This window comes from Otolemur garnettii, unplaced genomic scaffold (genome assembly GCF_000181295.1).
Source record: "Otolemur garnettii isolate 467f Iridium unplaced genomic scaffold, OtoGar3 scaffold00019, whole genome shotgun sequence".
NCBI classification, from domain to species: Eukaryota; Metazoa; Chordata; class Mammalia; order Primates; family Galagidae; genus Otolemur; species Otolemur garnettii.
In genome coordinates, this window is record NW_003852414.1 from 10,610,397 (window position 1) to 10,634,293 (window position 23,897).

At 37.6% G+C, this 23,897-nt stretch overlaps 1 protein-coding gene across 1 annotated transcript; it reads left to right on the forward strand.

The window, feature by feature from the left end:
• The first annotated feature begins 17,168 nt into the window (after nucleotides 1-17,168).
• LOC100941236 (selenoprotein K) lies at nucleotides 17,169-17,837 on the forward strand. The gene has a single exon (XM_003786753.3). The coding sequence runs from the start codon at nucleotides 17,198-17,200 to the stop codon at nucleotides 17,480-17,482; it is 285 nt and encodes a 94-aa protein (XP_003786801.2). The 5' UTR covers nucleotides 17,169-17,197; the 3' UTR covers nucleotides 17,483-17,837.
• Nucleotides 17,838-23,897: the final 6,060 nt, after the last annotated feature.

Below are 23,897 nucleotides of genomic sequence, written 5' to 3' on the forward strand. Positions count from 1 at the left end.
CACATACCTCTAGTCTCAATCTAAAGAAGTAACTCTAAGTGTTCCCATATGTATTAAAAAAGAAATAAATTAGATAATCTTTGGGTTTCTACTCCACTTTAAAATTCAGAGACCATTAATTCTGTTAATTATCTTTTCTCCATGCTCTTCAGTGTGGGTGCATTTAATTTTTAATCACACTTGTGAGTTATTGATCTCTCTTCACTAACTGGGCTATGCTATAGTAATCAAAACTTACAGATTAATTCAAAGAAATTCCAAGATTAATTTAGAGAGGTGATTTTATACTCCTTTTCTGACACACTGAATTTTAATAGGATCAAGGAAGAAAAGAAAATATGAGAAAAATAATTACTTACATTTCTTGCTTCTCATCTATTACTAGGTAGAATAAGACAAATATAGGCAAGGTTCATCAAGAAAAGGAGAATTCTAGAGGTAAGTGTTATTTCAATATACACATGGTCATTGCTCATACTATGTTTAGTTGGAGGAAAATTGCCATTAAATACTGGTAAGCAGCATTAATTATGTTTAATTTTCATTTATGAAGAGTGAGCTATGCAAAGTTTAGCAGTAGGATGGAGAGAAACTCCATCATGTAATACATGAGTCTTGACTAACTGGTCTCATTAATGAGTAACAACTATGAATTTCTTAACTGTAAGTATAAGCTACCATTGCTTTGTTGAGTAAATACTATACCCCTGACCTTAGCTCTCTTTGAAAAAATGACTGAAATTGATTTCAAAGGCAGTCATACAGAGAAATGCATATCATCAGGATGAATCCACAGCTGCTTCTAGAAAATACTAAAGAAAGTGCAAGACCTTCCAATAGATAACAACTATTTATTGATATTATTAGCTTGCTACAGAAGAAAGGCATACATTAAGTTTGCAAAACCATTGCTGTGTCTAGAAAACACTAGAAAAAGGGCAAGACCTACCAATGGATAATAACTATGTCCTGGTATTATTAGCTTGCTGCAGAAAAAAAGCATATATTAAGTTCACCTTTTGGAAACACTGCCCACCCATCACTGTGACTACCTTCGTGTTACTTCACTGTGCAAGGGTCTAACGTCACTGCAGTTATCAGTAGCGTCCAGAATAAAACTGAACCCTGCTCAAGAGAGGACAAGGTTTTGTGTTCCAATTATTCATATTTTTGACTTATAAGAGGTGGACAATATTGGACTCCAGGTGGGCAAATGCAACTTTAACCAGTATGTGTTGAAAATGCATTGTAGCAAATAAGATGCAAGTGAGGTTACCCCTGGGACATGAAGATTAGCACAGGGCATACAATCAAAGGCTATAATGGAGTTTTCCTAGAGTAGGTACATGCATGATATTGGGAAAGAATAAGCTTTTACCTTCCACAGCAATTGGAGATATATATAGAGAGACACCATTGTGCTTGACTCAAGAGTACTCTCATGGCACAGGAGCTCTTGAAAGCACTCAACGCACATTAACTAAGTCATTAATCCTCACCACTACTTCACCCCATAAACCACATATTATTATTCCTTAATGGTTGACAAAACTCAGAAAGGATAATTGCTTTGCTCAAGGCCATAGAGGGAGCCTGTGTCAGAATAGAATTAGACTTGAGTGATTTTTGGCCTACAGGCTTCTACTTGGACCATCAGGTCATGTGTGATGGAAGAATCTTTCTTGAATTGTACATTTTTTGTATGTGTGTGTGTAAATGTTAAGTCTCTAGGCTTATATATATGAGTATGTAGGTTCAGATAGCAAGTTCCTATAGCCAATGTACCCTTTAATTTTTTTATTGTAGAACAGCATTTATAGCATTGTGATAAGATACATTTATTAACTCTGAAATTATTTCTAGTTCTTTCCCATTTCTTTGTTTTGCCTAAGAAACAGCAACTCTGGGCAATGAACAAAAATGCTGAAAACAGAAGAGCTTATTCTGAACCACAGAATGCCACCAGGAAGTTTTTCAGGGACCAAGTTAACCAATCATCAAGTTTGATGAATTTTTAATTTCTTTGATGAACAAATTGTTTTTTGGTATAGAAAGGTGCTTTAGCATAGTGGTGAACTATGCAAGAGCAGAAGTCAAAACTGTTGGAATTCAAATTCTTCTAGTCTGAATGATTTGGGGGAAATAAACTGTGTCTTAGTATCCTCATCTGAAAAATAGGGAGAGTCATATTACTACACTGCTGGATTGTTGTGAGGACTATATGAGACATAGTGTTTATAACATGCTTAAAGATATGCTGGCCATGGATGGTGTCTGTGGCTCAAAGAAGTAGGGTGCCGGCCCCATATACTGGAGGTGGCGGGTTCAAACCCAGCCTTGGCCAAAAACTGCAAAAAAAAAAAAAGAAAAAAAATACACACACACACACACACACATATACACACATATATATATCTCTCACACACACACATATACATATACACATATATATATCTCTCACACACACATATATATATATGCTGGCCATGTAGTAAAAGCCCAGTATAGGTTAGATATTATCATCATCCTCATTGTCATCATTGCAAATATATGAGAGGGAAGCTATTTTTTTCAAACCAAGCTCTGTAGTCAGTATTTATGTCCACTGCTAAAAAAATGTTTTCCTTTATTTAGAACAACGAAGTGGTTAATATAAACAAATGAAATAATTCGGGACAAAATAATTTAGGGGTATATATCTAAACAGAAATCAGGAGAATACAGAAAACTTAGAAGAAATGTCACATTCTTCTAAGTTGACTAATGCCTTCATCTTGAATACAATTGTTCACAAATATCAACATACAGTTCAAGATCTAGCTTTCACTTGGTGGGTTTTCATCATGAAGAAAGTTCTTATGAGGTAAAAACTAACTGTTAGAGTTCTTCTAAGGATGAATGATCCCAAGGCTTTTCGCTTCTATAGTCCAATCTGGACCATTCATTCAAAATGAAATGTACTCAGTATCACAGGTCACCATGAAACATGGATATATGCACTATCAGACTGGAATAGGGGACAATAACTATGTTAGAGTAACTACTTATTCTGATTATAAGAAAAAAATTCTTGGAAATTAAAAAATATGATGATGACCATACTTACACAGTGGAAGAGTTAGGTCAGGAGGTCAATAAAATCTAGAAAGCCTACACAGACAAAAGCTAAAAATTATAAGGCAAAGATAAGTAGCAGAAAATTGATATACTAGATTCAACGCCTGACTCATAGGAGGTTTATAAGGAGAAAATTAGAGCAAAAGCAGAGGAAGAAATTATAAAAGAACTAATTAAAGAGAATACCCAGAACCAGAGGCCATTATTCTTCGAATTGAACGGGTCCATCAAGTAAAAATGAATGAAAAAAAAATCCCCACACTTTTAAACACTTCAGTGAAATTTCAGAACATCAAGGATAAAAGAGGAGATTCTTAAAGCCTCGAGAGAGAGAAAAAAAATCACCTACAAGGAAACTGAAAATCTGTGAATGACAAGGGACTTCTCATCAATACTTCAGATCCCAAAAGATAATGGAAAAGGGGCCTTTAATAGAATATATGAAGAAAAAAATCATTTTCAGTCTAAAAATTGATGCCTGTCCAAATCCTCTTTGAAACATGAAGACAGAATAAAGATACTTATTGGATATGCAAAAGCTCAGAAAGTTTCCTTCCCAAATGCTTTTCTTTGGAAGTTTCTTGGAAATACGGTTTAGCAAAATCAAGAAGTAAGAGATTCCTGTCCAGGTGGTCTAGAAATCAGGCAGGAAAGAGTAGGGCAGAAAAATTGAAGGATGTGGAGAAAAGTATCTGGTAAAAAAGAAGGTTCTATGAATATGATCATATCCATATTGTCCGTGGGAGAATTAGAAATGCTGAGGGGGAAAAAAGACGAAAGACTTGAAAACTATAAAAGAAAATGATTTATGACGCTTTTTGGCTTAGCAATGAAAATATTTATGAGGTCATATCAGTTCTACATTTTCTTGATTTTTCAGTTTTTAGAATTAGCCTACAGATAAACTCTGGAAGACTTTATTATAATATCTAACCATAACCGTTATCAATATTTTAACATCAAAATAAATGTTCATTTTAATATCAAAATAAAAGTACAGAAGGTAAAATTTAAGAGGGGAACTGGGGAACACGGAAAAGAGGTTAAAGGAAGGGTCACAACAGTAATCTAAAAAATACACTGAACCTGAGGCACCCTTTTGAAAAAAAAGTTAAAAATGCACCAGCATGTACTTATTTTACTGAATAAATTACATAAAAAGGCAGACACGTGGTAACCCACATAAGGGGAATTCAGCTAAAATTTGTGAGCCACATGGAATAAACATTCTAAAGAACTACCAGTAAGATCTTCATGAAGGGAACAAAAATACACACTACCCCAGCACAAACCTCACGTGTATGGCTATGACATGGATTTCTTGATTTTATGACAACAACTTAAAGTAAAATCCTAACAACATAGCTACCTTATAGAGGCTTACTCTTGTTCTCCAATAATCAAAGGTTCTTACTGATACTACATGAGATGATGTGTTGCTATGAAAAAGGAATGCTGATTCAAAGATTAAAAACAAATACACATTCTGATGATTTCTTTCACAATAATTTAGCCCTGCTGTCAATTTCAGAATCCTTGTGGTGAAATTGATCCTTTTCCTCTTGGAGAAACTTAAAGGAAATACTATCTTATTACTTCATAATTTGTCCCTGGTTTATTTATTTATTTATTTATTTTACAGAATATGCCTTATCTATATTGAGCTTGTATTTTGATAATCATTTTTGGTTACAAATTACTTTTAACCGATGCCAAATCAAATCCATCATCGAAGAAAATTACTTTTACCCACTAAGTCTATTCAAGTGTGTTCTCCCAGGTTGCCAAAGGTTGCATTTCTAATCATGTTTAGAGTACGCACATAGCTTTGGATTAAGAAAATCCCTCCCCCTGCATATCTTAAGCAGACACACAGGTTTACACACCATATAAATGTTTAGACACTCTTTATGTTGAAGTGGTTAACATTCCTTTTTCTAAGCATTTTTCAGATTTTTACATATCTAAGTAACATGAAAGTTAGTCTTCCTTTTATGCAGACAAATTTTATTCTATTCAGCAACTTTCATCAATAGTTTCAAAGTCTTTCAGTGTTCCCTGCAGGTGCCTTTTATAAAGTGTTTTGGTCCCAGTTTTTGTACAAACTTTTCACTGATCATTGCGGACAAAATAATAAAGCTAAGAAAAACATTAAATTTTTCCAGACAGATATTTGCACCTTTGAAACAGTACGAGGCACACAAATGTATCACTGGATTCATCTATCATGGTTTCTAATAGAGATGAGGTCAGGATTAAAATTATAAAATGAACTTATTTTTTTCTATAAAATAAAATCTTCCAGTTATAAGAATGAGAATATTAAAACAATTTTTTATTTTACTATAAAATCACAGGGCGATTTTTAGTGGAGAGCTCAAACTGCATTAAAATAAGTATTATAAATGTTGCTTAGTGATTTAATATGTGGTTCTTGATACAATGGAGAAAATTACTATTATATTTTTAGCTGTGATTTCATTGCCCTCTGTGATTATATACGCTGAAATAACAGATAGCTTTATTTAGTTACTACATTTCTCAATTCCAGGTTGTATATTCAATAATATTCTTGGTAAGTGAAACATTCTAATGCTCACCTGAAACTTATTTAAATATTCCAGGTAACAATGCTAACAGAGATGTTGGCGTGCTTGGAAATGAACCAGATCATTAAGCTAAAGTCTCAGTTACCGTTCATCTTTTAAAGAGACCACAACAATTAAGCACGAAAAAATTCTGTTGCTAGTTAATGAGGTGGTTTTCAAATATTTCCCCTCTTTTTGGTTTCTTTTCATATAGATAAGCAATAAGAAACTTTGCGTGAATATGATTGGGTTATGAAGGACTATAAAACCACCAAGAATAAAATCTTGTACTGTGGAAGAGAAGTGAAAACAATCAATGTTTCTGATAGTATTCTTTGCTCAATGATAGAAAGTTCTATTATCTCCATCTTGCTAAGCATTGGTTATTTTGGTAATATACCCCATGATTTTAAAATCTGCTGTATTCACATAAACATATACGTTTTGAAAGCATAGAAGGCTCATTCACTTAATGTCTGGGCAATTATTAAGAAAGAAGTTCCTAAGCAGAGAAAAGCAGCAAATTTCAAATGTTACCTTTTTGCACCGCAGCCTTCCTCTGAGCAGAAGTTCCTGCCGTTTGCACCTGCTGCTGTTTGACCAAATTTCCTTCACTTCCAGTTCTTAAAATCTCACCTAAGCTGATTTTTTTCTGTTTGCTGTTCACATCATCCCTCCTAGCTGATGGCAGCTTAGAAGCTGCAGTAGAGAAGAAAGGTCTAGCCAACCGAGAAGGTTTGGACATTTTAAACAGCCGGAAAAAAAAAAAAAAACAATAACAACAAAAAGAACCAACCCCAGAATGTTACCTGCTGGGGCAGCAGATTCTAAAAAATCCTTTGAGCTTCACTTTTCAACTGACACAGTTACAGTATGAAGTGCAGCCGGATGGAAAGCGCTGGGCTGCCACTTGGATTTCTTTTAAACACATGGCATCTTGCACCCCCGTAGCCCATCTACGGGACCTGAGGCATGTAAATGGGTGCTTCAAAGATGCTGGAGACAGTTTTGCAATGGTAAATGCTCCAACGCAGAGTGAACAGCAGATGCTGGAATAGGAAATGCACACACACACGAGGAACTCCCTTGCATGCATAGACTAGACGCTGGACAGCCTGGCAATGGAAAAAGAATGTAAATATTACCCCACCCACTCAGGTACAATACATAAAAGTGAGCCAGATATGTGGTTTATATTATTACGAAGCGCATGCCACGTTCAGTTTCCAGGCATTAGTTCAAGCAAATATTTCCCTGCCTTAGCACATTCCTATATTATATTCTAAGAGTTGACCATGTAACCAATGCCCACCTACCTAATTGCTTCTCCTGCTGTTTATAGGACATGCATAGCACCATGGAAAAGAAAGAAAACAGAAGAATCTAATTTCCTTGTTGATAAGGAGGGGAGTTGTGTGTCCCTATGATGTGGTGTGAGCGTGTGTGTGTGTGTGTGTGTGTGTTGTATGCGCATGAGTACGCCTATGTGAGCTGTGTTGCGGGTGGGTTGGGGAGAGAGGGAGAGGGTCTGCCCGGGGAAGGAAATTATTTCACCTTTTAAAGGCCTTAGAGTTTATTATAACAAATACTTGTGAGTACCACGCTTCATGAAAAAGCTGTAGTAATGATGTAAACATCAAGTGTGTTCAAGGGGGTCACATTTTTCTAGGCTGCAAACATTCCTTGTACCAGTTGAACGCATAGCCAGTACCAGAAGCAACACAACCTCTTCCCCACTAAGGGTAACCACTTTCCCTCCCAGTTTCCCGTGTCAGTGATTTTTACGACTGGGGGTTAAGCTGTTTCCAACCTCAATTATTCTGTCTTCCCTTAGGGAGAGTACACAAACTCTCTATGAACTATAAAAAGTTTCTGGGAAGATGTGGTCCTATAACTCCACTCCAAGTGTAAATACCGAGCTATTCCCCATTTACGGTTGATAAATGTGCAGCTACTTAGCACGTTATTAGATGCAGAGTTATGTGCTAAAAAAAAGTATAAATTCTAGACTCAATTGACACAGTCCTTACTTCTGAATGCTAAATGTGGGCCCAACCCTGGGTAAGTTACTTTCTCTGGCTTTTCATTTATAAAATTGGAATGGTAATTTTTGCCTTAGGGATCTTACATAGATCAATGGAGATGACAAATCCGTGCCTTGTCGGGCACATGGTAGCACTCAATAAATATGAATTTGCTTACCCTTCCCTTCCCCCAAATTCACAGTTTCAATGATTCCTAACAGGTCTTACAAAAACATGTCAGTTACAAGATCAAATCCTGATTCAGACCAGAGAGTCCACAGTAGGATTACATTTATGATCTGAGCCCTATGAAACTGGGAGGAAAAAAAGGGAGCATAAACCTTTAATATTATGAGAAAAGTGTCTTGTGAATGTAATGAACCTCTACTTCCGCAGATAATGCTATATCATAAAATCCACCCCATTAAGTAAAGTAAAGCATAACTACAAAATTTAAGTGATCCCTTTACTGTTAATAATTCTGTCCAAATAAGACAATGCATACTTTAATTTATCCAAATTATCATTTATGTCTGCCTGAGAGTCATTGCTTTCTCAGACTTCATTTCCTTCACCATGCTAGCAATTGGCCTTGACTTCAAGACTAGATTTCACAAAGATACTAATGTTAGCTACTTCCTAGACTGTCCAAGGGAGAGCATCAGAGTTGTGTGACGATGTAGGTGTTGGTGGCCAGGAATAGTCACTCAGCAGCCAAGTGACCCCTCGCAAGGCCAGGCTCCCGTGTTACATTCAAGCCTCAGAATAATGACTGACAGTGACTTAGCTTGGACCCTGTGGGACAAAAATCACATGACTCCTGTAAGCTGTAGTGCCTGGCATTGAACTTCACCTTGGAAAACTGGCTTGAAACGTCGGTGCCAGGAAAGAAGTGTGACAGCACCCTGACACCATCTATGACAGGTGGCTTACACATACAATGAGAAGAGGAGCACTGGATTTTGTTTTATTATTTATTTTGGGACAGAGTCTCACTTTGTCACTTTTGGTAGAGTGTTGTGGCATCACAGTTCACAGCAACCTCAAACTCTTGGGTTCAAGCAATCCTTTTGACTCAGCTGCCCCAAGGAGCTGGGACTACAGGCTCCTGCCACATAGTAGAGATGGGGTCTCCCTCTTGCATAGGCTGGTCTCAAACTCCTGAGCTCAAGCGATCCACCCACGTCAGCCTCCCAGAGTGATAGGATTATAGGTGTGAGCCACCGTGCCCGGCCTTTAACAGAAGCATTTCAGAGTAATAGCATTATGTGTCTCTGAGAGCACACTTTCCTTTCTGGAATAGCCAGTATAATTAGACTAATTTTACAAAATGCAAAGTGATTATCCAATAGGTTCACTTGTACAGTTGCAGATTGTTATTGGTTAGGGCTGCCAAAGGGACAAAAGCAATGGGAGATATAGATGCATATGTGTGTACACACGTGTACACAGTATGTGTGTGTGTATAGCCTATATATAGAGAAGATGCCACTGTGATATATATATCATATATGCATGTATGGGTATATATTCATTTGTATAGAAACTTATGTATATACAGATACTCCTCGACTTACTGTGGTTTTAGGTCCTGATAAAGTCATCATAAATCAACAATATTGTAAATAAAAAATGCACTGAATACAGTTCCCCTACTAAACACCAGAGCTGGGGCTGGCTTCCCTTACAAGTGCTCTGAACACTCACTTTAGCCTACAGTTGGGCAAAATCACGTGGCAACACTATGCCTTGTAGAGAACTGATTTTTAACTGGTGTGCCATTTGAGGGTCTTAGGGGGGCCATGAAAGTTTTTTCCCCCCTTCCCCTAAGAGCATCTAACTCTGTCATGCTGCATGGAGTGCCATAGTGTCATAGCTCACAGCAACCTCAAACTCTTGAGCTCAAGGGATCCTCTTGCCTCAGCCTCCCAAGTAGCTGGGACTACAGGTGCCCACCGTAACACATGGATAGTTTTTCCTATTTTTAGTAGAGATGAAGGTCTCACTTTGCTCAGGCTGGTCTCGAACTCTTGAGCTTAGATGGTCTACCTGCATTAGCCTCCCAGAGTACTAGGATTACAGGCACCTGGCCCCATGAAAAATTTTAAAGATCACTAATTGAATTATTTTCGACAGAAGTTAAGGCACAGTAAATATATATACATATTTTTTAAAACCTTTTTTGGGATCAACATAATGTAAGTGTGCTGCAGAAGTTTAATTATAGGTTCAAGTGTGCCGTGAGACAAAAAAGGTTGGAAAACGCTGCATTAGAGGGTCAGTGGTTATTCCTCATGATAGCATGAGTGGCTGGGGGTGGCGGCTAGCAGCTCTTGCCCAGAATCACGAGGGAAAACTATACCTTTCATCACCAGCCTAGGAAATGATCAAAACTCGAGACACAGTTTCTTCCGAATGTACCATCTTAAAATCACAAATCATAAGTTGAAACATTGTTGCAAGTCAGGAACTGTCAGGGGTTGCCTGTGATGGGGGTGTCCTCCCTGGGGGTGGCAGTGGGGGTTGCTGGAGCAGCTGTCCCTAGGCCAGTGTTTTTCAACCTCTTTTTTTTTTTTTTTTTTATCTCATAGCACACTTGAAACTGTAGTTAAACTTCTATGCACACCTAAATTATTTGATAAGAAATACTTCTAAACAAGAACATATTTACCATGCTTTGACCTTCTTTTGCCAATAATTTAATTAATGATCTTTAAAATTTTTCATGCTACCCTGAGATCCTCTCACAGTACACTGGTTGAAAGTCCACTGCTCTGGCCATGGTGGTTTTTCTAAACCCAAGAGACTCTAGAATCATCTGGAGAACCTTTAAAAACAAACTCTTTTGGGTTCCACCATGGGTCCTGTGAATTAAAATTTCTGGGAACAACTAAAGAGGGATTCCTAGAAATTTACAAAAGCAATTTTGTGTGAGTCTCACGCTCAGTGGACTTTGGAAACCACTGCTTATCTGGGCCACTTGAGGCCATCTCCCTTCCCTGGGCCTGTGCTGCCTGGGCCCTGCTTTCACTGGCTGCCTTCTGAGGTCCTCCCACACCTTGAGGGGTGGGTCCCCTGCCCACCTGCTTGCCCACTTTATAGGGACAACCTGCCATAAACAGATTGTGCCCCTCAGGTGAGCCCATGGGACCTGACTGAGAACACCAAGTTCATTTCACTTGTCACATAATCGGAGTTTCAGTGACCATGCTTGGCTTGAGCTGGGCTACTTGGGGTGAATGTATCCTGCCATTCAAGAGACAGACTTCTCAAGCCTGCACAAATTCATGCATCTGTTTAAATAAGGCTGGTTCATCCACAAGGTCGATACTTGAAAGCACATTGCAAACACGACATGGTTCATTATTTTTCCTCTCCACTCACTGAAGTTTCCTGGGAAGCTTTTCATTTACTATACATTCAACCCTCAGCCCACCATATAGGCAGAACACAGGGGTTATGAGCAACAATGTGCACTATATTTTTATTTTATACCAAGAAATGAATAGGAAATTGACACAGAAGCATTTGCTTGGACATGCAAATCTCAAACCTTGCCAATAAAATCCTCGGGAAAATGGAAAAAGGAAATAAAGAAGAGAGGTTTTATTATTATGTTTTCCTATCTGGACTTCATTCCTAAAAAAGATCTGAGTTGGCTTGCAAAATATGTATGCTATACTAAGATAAAATCTGTGTGACATTAAAACAAGAAATGGACAATGGGCTCGGTGCTCATAGCTCGGTGATTAGGGCACTGGCCACGTACACTGGGGCTGGTGGGTTCAAATCCTGCCTGGGCCTGCTAAATAACAATGACAATTATAACAACATCAACAACAAAAAAATAGCTGGGCTTTGTGGTGAGTGCCTGCAATCCCCAGCTGAGGCAAGAGAATTGCTTAAGCCCAAGAGTTGGAGGTTGCTGTGAGATATAACAACACAGCATTCTACAGAAGGGTGACATAGTGAGACTCTGTCTCAAAAAAAAGGACAGTGATAGAGACAGGAGAAAAACAAAATAGGTCTGAGCTTCCTAGCACTGAAGCAAAAAGGGAAATAGGAGAGTTTTAGAGTCTGTTATTTTATCATTAATTTGATTCCAAACATAAGGAATTTGCCATTGAATTGCAAAAGTCATGTTTGAATTGTGAGTGACCTCAGGGTAGAGAACAGCTATAAAACAAAGCCTGACTCCCTCTGGGAAGAGTACACAACTATAAGTTTATTTCAAGAATGCTGCCTTAATCTGTAAAAGGCAATCTCTCTCTTGTGGCCCACAGGCCCCATGCCCATCTGCTCTGGACCCTGACGCTTCTCCAGCTGATGAGTTTCCCTATCAGATTAAGACTTAGGTTTGCTTTGAATTCTTGGGGTTTATTCCTGAGTATTTCCCCTTTTTGGTTTAGTACCAATGTTTTAATGCCAGCATGATATAAAACCTGGACCTTGGCTTTTGCCTTTTTCTTAAGACTTTGTAACAAACCTCCTGCTTGTGTGGGTGACAGCCTCTGCCTGCTGGGGTCCCCCAGATGTTCTCCCTGAGTCTCCAAGCCTCACTGTCAGTACCTCTGGAATTAGCTTGATCATCCTTAAGCCTGTTCAGAAAGGGTAGAGCCAGAAGTTCTCTTCCTACTTGAAAATTCCAAGGCTTAATACTTACCCAGTCTATTCTAAATTCAGCCACCACCACTCTTTTAATATTAGAACATCTTACTGGACCACTTTCAGTGTTATTGCCATTGAGTTATCCATTGCACCCACTGTGGCTCCCTGACCCCTTCCCCATATGTATCTCTATTTAGATTCACGACTGGATGCCTCTAACCCTGACACCTGCCTGGAAATCCTTTAGATGGACAGAATTCCTCACCAAAGAGGACAACATGAAGCTGCTTAGAATGTAGGGCTTGAGTAAACAGCTCTTCTCCTGAGTCTCTTCCTGATATCTTAGGCTTTGCTGTATCTCCTGGATTCTACTTTTGGACCTGCCTAAGCAGCTGTGGCCCAAGGATGGTCTTTGGCTGACCCAGCAAAAGAGGGGGCTGCTGGGCTTCTGCTCCCAGGGGCTAGTTCAAAGCTGCAGCCTGCAGTTCCCCTGTGGTTAGCTGGCCTCCACCCCGGCTCTCTCCCAATCTATGAGTAATTCTATCTGTCAATCTGCAGCTTCTGCTTCCCTATCAGATAAGATACCACTGGGGACACACCTATAACTGGTCCTTTAATCCATAGCCAGAGGCCAGCTCTGAGGTCTCCTATGCTTTCCTGGCTCAAAAAAGCCCACATTTGAGCAGCTCAGACCTCTTTGAGTCTACTAGAGCCCCAAAGGCATGACTTTGTTTTTTTGGCAGCACATAAAATTTCCATGTCTACTAGCTCGTTCTTAAAGCTAATCTATGGCTCAAGCGGCTAAGGCTCCAGCCACATACACCTAAGGTGGTGGGTTCGAATCCAGCCCGGGCCTGCCAAACAACAATGATGGCTGCAACCAAAAAATAGCCAGGTGTTGTGGTGGGTGCCTGTGGTCCCAGCTACCTGGGAGGTGGAGGTAGAAGACTCGCTGGAGCACAGGAGTTAGAGGTTGTGAGCTGTGATGCCACAGCACTCCACCCAGGGGGACAGCTTGAGACTCTGTCTCAAAAAGAAAAAAAAGCTAATCTAAATTCCTCCTATGGGTTGTAAGCAAACTTTCTCTTGCTGTTTTGAACATGGAAATTGAGATCATCTTTAAGGGAACTCCCTCCCTCATTTCTGCATAATCTATAAGAGAAATGCCATGTGATGAGAGCTCTGTGAACTTTCTAACTAGGTTTTTTTCTGTGAGCTGGTGATTTGAAGTGGCCCTAGCAATTTTTTTAGCCACACTCTACCTCCAAAGCCGGAGTGGCCAGTATCTTCCCAGTATACCGGCACCATGGTATTGCAGGTAGGGGAAACCCCTAACTAAGGTTTCCCTAAGTTCTATCTTCTTTCCAACCTGTAGGATCTGAGAAAATGTAGGTGACGGTTCACAGCCAATGGAGGGTATAAAGGCATCGGGTACCCCATGACAATAAAGACACCTCTCAAGAGGAAAACGCTATAGGCTGGGGCAGGGTGTTGGCTCTCTTTCAGACAGCAATGATCATCAATAACAACTGTTAACATTTATTGTGCATTTACTGTATGCCTGATACTGTCATAAGTCATTTATTCTTCATAGCAACTTCAGAGGTAAATACTATTGTTACTCCCATTTTATAGATGAGTAAACAAAACATTCAGAGACCTAGAAAATCATCCCAGATCTCATAGATAATAAGTGCTGGAGTAGGAACTGAACTCTCATCAATCTGGCCCCAAAGTCAGCCTTCTTCTCTATAAATCAAAAAGTCTGGGTGCAATCCCCATTGCACACTGAGTGTGAATATTCAGTGGCTGTTTAGTCACAGTGGTGACCTATGAAGAGTGCTTCTGCCATTTCGAACGCTGTGTGTCAGAACCCAAAATGCACTGTACCCCTGTGCCTGCAAGGGTCCCCAACTAGGATGCAGGCATGAGTTTGGTGTCACGGGACTCCAGTGGCTCCAGTCTGGAAGAGACACATCCTGTGTTGAGGACAGATGGGCAAGTGGCAGCCACCAAGCCTGGGGAAAAGTTAGGGAGGGGCCCGAGTGGCAGCATGTTCTTCCAGGACCTCAGTTCCTGAGCACACATGGCTCCCCTTTCCTCTCCCCTCCATCTTACTTGCTGACCAAGTGTCAAGAAAAATGACTTGGTAAGATTTGTTACACGTTTAAGCTTACCCTGCCCGAAAACAGAAGAAAAAGCCTATTATATAACCACAGAGAAACCATTTCACCTCTCAGGACTAAATTACCTTGAAAAAGGTGTTGTCATAACTAGGCTGTCTATACCTCAGGTTGTTGCAAACGATCAAGAGAGAAAACAAATATGAAAGCACCTTGACACGTGTAAGATGACACAGGAATTAAATACAATAATGTTAATGGTTATAAAATACCAATATCTTATTTTGTCCTGACTTCATACCAGTTTTTTTTACTTCATCCTGCTTAAAGATGGGGTGAGTGTACTACCAGAATGTTCGTTAGCACACTTTTTCTGTAAAGGGCCAATCAGTAGATATTTTCAGTTTTGTGAACTGCATGGCCTCTGTTCAACTCTTTGGTTTTACCCTTGAAGAGGGAGAGCAGTCATAGACAAAGTGTAAATGAATGACCCCGGCTACATTCCAATAAAACTTTATTTATAAAAACAAGTACCTGGACAGATTCTCCTGCAGTTTTTTGACCTCTGTTTAGTAGTAGCCAATTAGAACCATTTGTGAATGATAACATCACTCCAATACCTGTCTCCTTGGCTAACACCTGCTGTACAGGTTGGTTCATTGCCTCTCTCTGGGTCTAGGTGGGTAAACTCTAGCTCCAACCCTAGTGAACAATTTCTCACATTTATCACACCCTACTATTCGGACATCACATCACACTGAGGGACTTGGAGTAAGTGTTATATGGTCTCCAAGAATAGCCAATACTGATTCTAACTTAATTGTAAAATCTAGTGGGGAAAGGGATAATGCCTACCTCTTTGGCTACCTGGGTTATATCATGCTTTGCCATTTTATATTGATAGTTAACTTATATAGGTTGCCATATGTGGGGAGGCATGGTTTGAGTGCTTTGGATAACTGAATTTGTAGACTGCACTTATCTTGTAAAATTTTTCATGCTTCCTAGAGTCAAGACAAAGGCTCGTAAGTTCAGATTCTTCAATTTCCTAGGTAAATGCTACAGGAAGATTTCTTGATTTAGCAACTCTCATTTCCAAGAACCCTTTAAAAAGCATTCTTTATGATTTCAATAAAAGTTGCTTTATACCATGATGTCACCCATCTGTGCTTCTATATTGTAAAAGAATCTTAAAATTATTTAGGGCATGCTTCGTTATGTTATAAAATTGTCAGTGCCAAGAGGAACTTCTTTGGGTTTTTTTTATTGCAAAACACTCCCTTTACATAGAAGGCTGAACGACTTATCTGAACCAACAGTAGATTTAGAAGCAGTTTCAAAAGTTGTACAAAAATGTGTTAGACAGCCAGGTTGTGATGGAGGCTGGAATTTTGTAGTCACAGTTTTCCATGTGCCATTTTAAGAATTATCTTGGCTTTAAGTACAAGTTAAAATTTTATATTTGAGAGTAGACTCCTGAAGTAAAAATAAGGTATTTCTTATTAGGCTGGTCTCCAGTGGTATTATGGAAAGTGTAACTTAAAGCATAACAACCCCCAAACACTGGGTAACTTAAAAGTTATTCTCATTACTTACTAGTAATGATAGTGTATAATTATTTATCCATGAGTTTTTAAATATTATACTCTAATGGACGTGACTTTTTACTCATTTTAAAATGCAAATGAAAAAATGCTGACCAAACCCCCTCCTCCTCTATTTTTTTTAAAGGATTCCAAACTATATAGTTCCAAGGAGGAAAACAGATAAGTGATTATTTGGCAGTTGGATGAGCTTATTAATTCTTTTGCCATTAGAAAAGCAATGGGGTTTCATTTGTATAATGTTAAATTTTCTTGCTCAACTTCTTAGTTATTATAAAGCATCCAAAATATATTGAATTTTCCAGGTTCCTAAAAGCCAAATCTTAAAAAGAAAAAAAGAAGAGGTTATCTCATAAATTCCAGGCACTTGTGGAAATGTAGAATGACATTTAGTTCAACATACACCTGCTGTTTTTCTAGGAAACCTATTAAGATCTTTCTAGTTTGCATAGATTTTAACATACTCTGTTTTAATGGCCGTGGGGGTAGGGAGGGACGAGAAATCATGATGTGAATGAGCAAAATTGAACAAACTAAGAATATGCTGAGTTTCTGGAGGGAAATTCTATATGTCTAATTAACTTCTGATGAAAGATGAGTAAGGAGAAGGAATATTCATTAAACATTCTGAGATCACGTGATCACCAACAAAGTCAACACAAATGTTTTAAAATGTGTTTAAAGATTACATTTCTCTTTTCTCTTTATTCAAACCACGTACATTTTACACATAAGTGATAAAGTAATCAGGCACACTCAAGAAATGGTGAAATTAAGCAATGGCTCTTTTTCCTTGAATATGAGATAGTACAACTTTAAAAATTACTCAAGGCCAATAAGCCCATGAAAGGATGCTCAAAGTCCCTAATCGTTTGGGAAATCTAATTCAAAACTATAATGAGCTGCCACTTCATGCTCATTTGGATGGATATTATTTTAAAAAAGACAAAAATAATAGAAAATAATAAGGGTTCATGAAGATGTGGACAATTCAGAACCTGTGCACTGTTGGTGGAAATGTAAGATGGTACAGTTGCTATGGAAAATGATATAGTAGCTCCTCAGAGAATTAAACTTAGAATTTCTGTAAAATCCAGCAATTCAGTCACTCGGAAGCGGGGAAACAAGGCAAGATGGTTTACATCTCGAATGGACAAGTATTGGACAGCCGGAGTCAGTCTCCATGGAGATTATCTTTGATAACAGATTTCTTTTGGGGAATAGCTGAGTTTGTGGTTTTGTTTTTCAAAACTCTGCTTCAGCAAGATGTGAAGAAAAGAAGAGGCTATGGGAACTCATCTGATTCCAGATATGATGATGGAAGAGGGCCACCAGGAAATCCTCCCCGAAGAATGGGTCGAATCAATCATCTCCAAGGCCCCAGTCCTCCTCCTATGGCTGGTGGATGAGGAAGGTAAATGTCTGCTCTAAGAAGCAGACAAATGGACAAGCACATTCATAGCGGAAGGAAACCATCAAGAAGTGAAGGGCTGACCACAGTGGACAAGTAGATGAATGTGTGCGTCTAAACAAGGATTGCTCTGTGTCTTCACAGATGAATGAGGTCAGGCTGGGAATTCTCTCTTCAGGGAACTGGCCTGACTGACATGCAGTTCTATAAACGCACTTTTTGTCTCATCTTTTTTGTATAGTTTATTAAAGTATTAATAGTTTTAATAAGTAAATATTTTTAGGTTGCAAAACTGATTCTTCATCTTTATATATTTGAATCACAAACTCTGAATCTGAAGAAATAAAAAGGTGTGTATTCAGTACTATTAGTGTCACCTTTTCAATTTCTGAAATACTGTTCATTGTCACTTTGTTCTTTATAAATAAATCACATTGTATTTAAAAAAAAAAAATCCAGCAATTCTATTTCTCAGTATATATCCAAAAGAAATAAAAGCAAGGACTCAAACAGATATTTGTACACCCAAGTTCACAATAGTATTATTAACAATATCCAAAAAGTGGAGATAAGTGTCCATGGACACATCAATGTATAAACCACATCCTTGTGATACAATGATTTTCTTTCTTCTGGGTAGATACCTAGCAATGGGATTGTGGGACCAAAGGGACATTTTATCACAAGGACATTTGCATTAGAATGTTTATTGCAGCTCCATTCACAATTGCCAAGACAGGGAAGCAACCCAAGTAAGTGCCCATCAACCCACGAATGGATTAATAAGCTGTGGTATATGTACACCATGGAATACTATTGAGCCATAAGAAAGGATGGAGACTTTATACCTTTTATATTTACCTAGATAGAGTCAGAGAACATTCTACTTAGTAAAGTATCACAAGAATGGAAAAGCAAGTATACAGTGTACTCAATACTAATGTGAAATCAATAGATAAACAACTACATACCACACAAGAGAAAAACACAAGTATATTTAAATGGGGGAAGGGGAGGCAGAAGAGGGGAAGGTGCAGGAAGCAGGGGGTTGGTGAACACTCACCTAATGTGCACAATGTAAGGGTCTGCAGCAGGCCACTTGGATGAGGGGTTCAACTACAACTTGAACTTTACCTTAGAAATGCAAACAATGTAATCTAATCATTTGTACCCTCATGTTAATATGAAATAAAAAAAGAATGTCCTGTCAGATTTCTTTACTCTCAAATACTTTACTAAGTAGAATTGTGAACGAATAAATTTCTGCTGTTGTAAGCCCCCTCCCACAAAATGTATAAGCAAAATGTGGTCTATGGATACAACGGATTATTCTTTAGCCTTAAAAATGATTCTGACATGTGCTACAATAGAGATGAACATCATGTTAAGCAAAATAAGCCAGTCACCAAAGGACAAATATTGCATGATTCCATGTAAGTAAAGTCCCTAGAGTCACCAGATTCATGAAGATAGAAGCAGGATGGTGGTTGCTAGAGGCTGGAAGAGGGGAATGGGAGTTAGTGTTTAAAGGGTACCAAATTTCAGAGGAAGAAGAAAAAGTTCTTCAGATACATGGTGGTGATGGTCACACGGCAAGGTGAATGTACTTAATGCCAGAGAACTGTCCATTTAAAAACGGCTAAACTGGTACATTTTATAGCAATAAAAATTATTTGAGTTCATATTTTTCAGTTGTTGGTACTCAAGCTCCACCCTCCCTCTCTTGGACTTTCTGCAGGCTGGGCAATTCTGAGATGCTAGCTCTGCTTTCACAAGGGTAGAGTTGAGAAGATGGTCAGAATTAACTCTGCTACTGGCGGGGAGTGGGGGGTGGAGGGTGGGGGAGTATGGTTCTCCCTCTGGTCTAACCACAGCAGCCTAGAAACCCAACACGTTCCCTGTGTTGTCACACAGCCACACAGAGATGATACAAAGCTTGTGTGAGGGATCTTAATATCTCTCTCCTTTCTGTCCCTCTGTCTCCCTCCACTCCCATTTTAACAAACACAAATGCAAACTACCATCTAGTGGTTACTGGCAAGGACAGAGATCAAACAGATCTCTGAAAAATACCTTTTCAGAACTCATCTCCTGGCTCCTTATTCCTGTGGCCCTGGCCTGGCATTTTTCTAGGAGAGCCTTTTTTCTTGGAACGTGTAATAAATCCTCCTCCTCAAAATGAGGGAAGATTTCCTTCCATTGATTCAAAATCCTCACTAGCAAATCCTTTGGCCTTTCCAAAATTTGCCCAGAATTATATTCTAGAATCTCCTGAACAAGAGTTCGAGTGTTCCATATCATCTAAATGAGTAAATAAAGATCCACTGAGCACTCCGCACTTGTTTTTATGAGAGAGAAGAAGCTCACACCAGTCCCGGAATACTCTTCAGAGCAGATGAAAGGAAGAATTTATGGCATGACGCGTGAGAATAGTCTATAACTCTCATTTCTCTGTAGCTTATGTTCCCAAACAAGGCAATGTAGATATTTATGTAAAGAGACAGAGCAGCATCTATTTTAAAGAGAGGTTTGGTGTCCCCTTCCCCCTTTTTAGACATTTCTAATTTACAAAACCAGATGAGGCCCTTAAGTTTTCTTTTTTTTTTTTTTGAGATATCTTACATCTCCAATTTAAGGTAGGATTATTCAGATGACTGTATTTTTTTCCTTCCTTAAAAAAGCCATGAAAAAAAATTTATCTGCTTATAGCCAGACAGGAAAACAGAGACATTTAAATTCATTTCCTATTATATTTTCATGTTGTTTCAAAGCCCTTAGCTCCTTTTACTTCTTTCTGCTTCTTGGACATCCCTTTTATGACCTCGGGAGACCCCTAATTCTAAAGGAAAACCTGCTTTCTGGAAAGGAACATCAGGCAATATTTATAACTTACAGTATTTTCCTAGGTTAAAACAAGAAGTTTATTTGACACCAAAACATTTCTGAAAGCAGAAACCATACCACAAATAATAATCACTTAGATTTTGGGGGTATTCCTCAGATGATTTTTTAAAATTATGAAATATAACAAACATAAAAAGGATATATGTAAAAATGTAAAGACAAAAACAACAGAACAGACATACATGTACCCACTACTAAGCTCTAGAAATAATGTACTACCTTCTGAAACCTTTGGAATCCTCTAAATGCTGCCAATTGGTTACATGCTCCTTGGACTGTGAGGTCACAACTTCCCTAGACATAGTCTTAATGATTCTCTATTTTTCTTCATAATTTTGCTAATGTGTATATATATCTAAATATATATTGCTTGGTTTGGATTTTTAAAAAAAGTTTGATAACAATATCAGAAAATGATAAGTGTATTTATTCCTCTGTGACTTGCTTTTAGGCTTAGCGTTAAGTTTATTGAGATGCATCTGAGATCCTGCAGTTCATTCATTTTTACTTGGTATGGTAGTCCATGGTGTGACAACACTGCAATGAATGAACACATTGCATTCTAGGGTTGATGAACATTTGGTTTGTTTGCAGTGGGAGGAAAGGATCCATCTTCATTTTTTTTCCCCGCATGGATAATCAACTGATCAGTCATCCCACACCATTATCCTCCCTTTCCCATAGATCTGAAATGCCAGCTTTGTCATTTACTAGTTTCCATTTTTGTGTGAGTCTTTTCTGGGTCTCCTAATGAGATTTGTTTTTCAGTTTGCCTATTCCTTAATGCTTTGCTGTCTTAATGATTGAGCTAAATAATAATAAAAATAGCTAATACAGGCTGACATTTATGTTATGCCAGCCACTGTTCCAAGCACATTTCACATGTTAACTCATTTATTCCTCATCATTACCTTGGGTAGTGGGTATTGTTATTTTATAGATGGAAAGTGAACTTGAGAATGGATTGTAGGTGCCTAGACAAGGTAAGAAACACAGACAATCTATACATAAAGAGATCATGCTGTTAGACATTATGCAGACATAACTCTTATCATAAGTCATGATTTTTGGCTGAACAATGGGTCTTATTTAGGAATACTTTGAGTATTTTTAGTCCTTTTCTCATACATACAAATTTTATAAATGTCTTATAAAGCTTCATGCAAGACAAAACCTATTAAAATTGTCATTGATATTTCATTAAATTCTTCAAATAAACTCATGCTATTGAGTTTTCCGGTTCATTAACATGATATTAAATAATGTGTTTTTATTGTATTTTATAACATGCTACAGAATGCACATCTTTTGTTAAATATATTTCCAGTTATCTTATATTGTTTCTGCTACTATAAAAGGCATTCCTTGAAAGTTGCTTTTTCTGTTTGTTGGTATATGAAGAAATGTAATAGGACTTATAACAGTTCTTGACATGTTTCTGGCAAAGGGATCAGATTTACTCTTCCCCTTTAAACAAATAGGGAAACAGAAAAAAACATCAAACAGTGATTTTCAGATATTACATAACATAGGAGAGGGATTGCTGAAAAAATAAAAGCAAATGTGGTAAGCACAGTGATTGTCCCAGGTTACTGCCTAAACAGAGGCATGTTCAGGGTGCAGGGAGGTGACACCCAAACAGAACTCAGCAGTTTTTTTGAATTGAGGAGAAAGAATTCCCACCTCAGGAAGGCAAAGGTATAATTTTCAGGGCAAAATATTACGGGAGGTGCTCCACAGAGATAGGAAGATATATGGAGGATTTTCTTGGATAACAGAATTAAATAAGAAATCAATAGCAGAAACATATTTGAAACATACCTAAATATTGAAAGTTAAACAATAAGCATCTGAATAACCCATATAAAATATCTTGAGCTGAAAGAAAATGGCATATAAAAATGAACTGGCAAATAAAAAAGCACTGTATGATGTTACATAGGCTCATATTACGTGCTTATGCCAGAATATAAGAAATATCGCAAATCAATGATCCAAGCATCCACCCTGAAAAAACTAAATCTAAAGTAAGCATAAGGAGAAAAGTAAATAAGAGCAAAAATCAATGAGATAGATGACAGAAAGCAATGGAGGAAAATCAATACAACCAAAGCTAGTTCTATAAAAGGATCAATAAAATGTATAAGACTCAAACCAGCCTAATTGAGAAGAATTAGACAGATTACCAATATCAGGAATGAAAAAGAGGACATTACCACAGAAAGAAACCATTATGCATAGCTTTATATTAATAAATTCAGCAACAATGATGAAATCTACAAATCGTTTTCAAGTTATAAACTACCAGAGCTCACTGAAGAAGATAAAAGTAATATTCTTACTTGTTCGTATCTAGAAAAGAAATTGAACTGGTCACTAAAACCTTGCCAAGATGAAAACTCCAGGCTGAGATAGCTTCTTTGGTGAATTTTACTGAACATTTAAGAAAAATATAACCCAAATTCTATCACCACTCTCCCAGAAAATAGAATCAGAGGAAACAATTCCTAACTCATTCTATGAGACCAGAATTATCATGATACCAAAGCAGATCATGATATTTAAAAAATGAGACTACATATTAAAATTAATCACGAATATATATGTAAAAGTCTCTGAGAAAATTTTAGCAACTTGAAACTAGCAATCTATAAAAATAATAATATATTATTATGACCAAGTAAAATATATCCTCAAAATGTAAAACCACTCTAACATTTGGTAATCAACCAATGTAATTTATTGTTTTAACAAACTAAAAAAAAGAAAAAAGCCAGATGAATTATCTCAGTAGAATTAATAGGAAAGCATTTGGCCAAATTAAACACTCATTCATACTAAAACTCTCAGTTAACTCTCAGGAAGATAGAATTCCTTCAATTTGATAAAAGCACTGATTAAGAAAAAGTTACAAAAAAATAAAAAATAAAAAAATAAGTTTACCTTACAGCAAAGAGTTTAATGGTAAAAGACTGGCTTCTTTCTTTCTAAGCTTGGGAAAAGACAGATTTTTGCTCTTACTATTTCTATTTAGCATTTTACTGGTGGACTTAGCTAGTACAATAATATAATAAAAAGAAATAAAATGCATTCATATTAGAAAGAAAATGATAAAATTATCTTTCTTTATTCATAGATGACATGATTATCTGTGTAGAAAATACAAAAGAATCTACAATGAAGCTACTAGGACTAGTAAGCAAGTTTAGTAAGGTCACAGGAGAAGAATAAATACATAAAATTAATTGTATTTCTATATTTTTGTGGAGAATTGAAAATGAAAATACAAAATTACCATTTAGAATAGTGTCAAAATAGTAAAATGATAATTATCTTATTAAAAATAAATTCAGTAAGATGTGTACAGGCTTATATGCTAGAAACTTCAAAACTGTGCTGGGGATTAAGAATTAAAGATTAATTAAATTTCTGGCTCGGCGCCTGTGGCTCAAGCGGCTAAGGCACCAGCCACATACACCTAAGGTGGCGGGTTCAAATCCAGCCCGGACCCGCCAAAC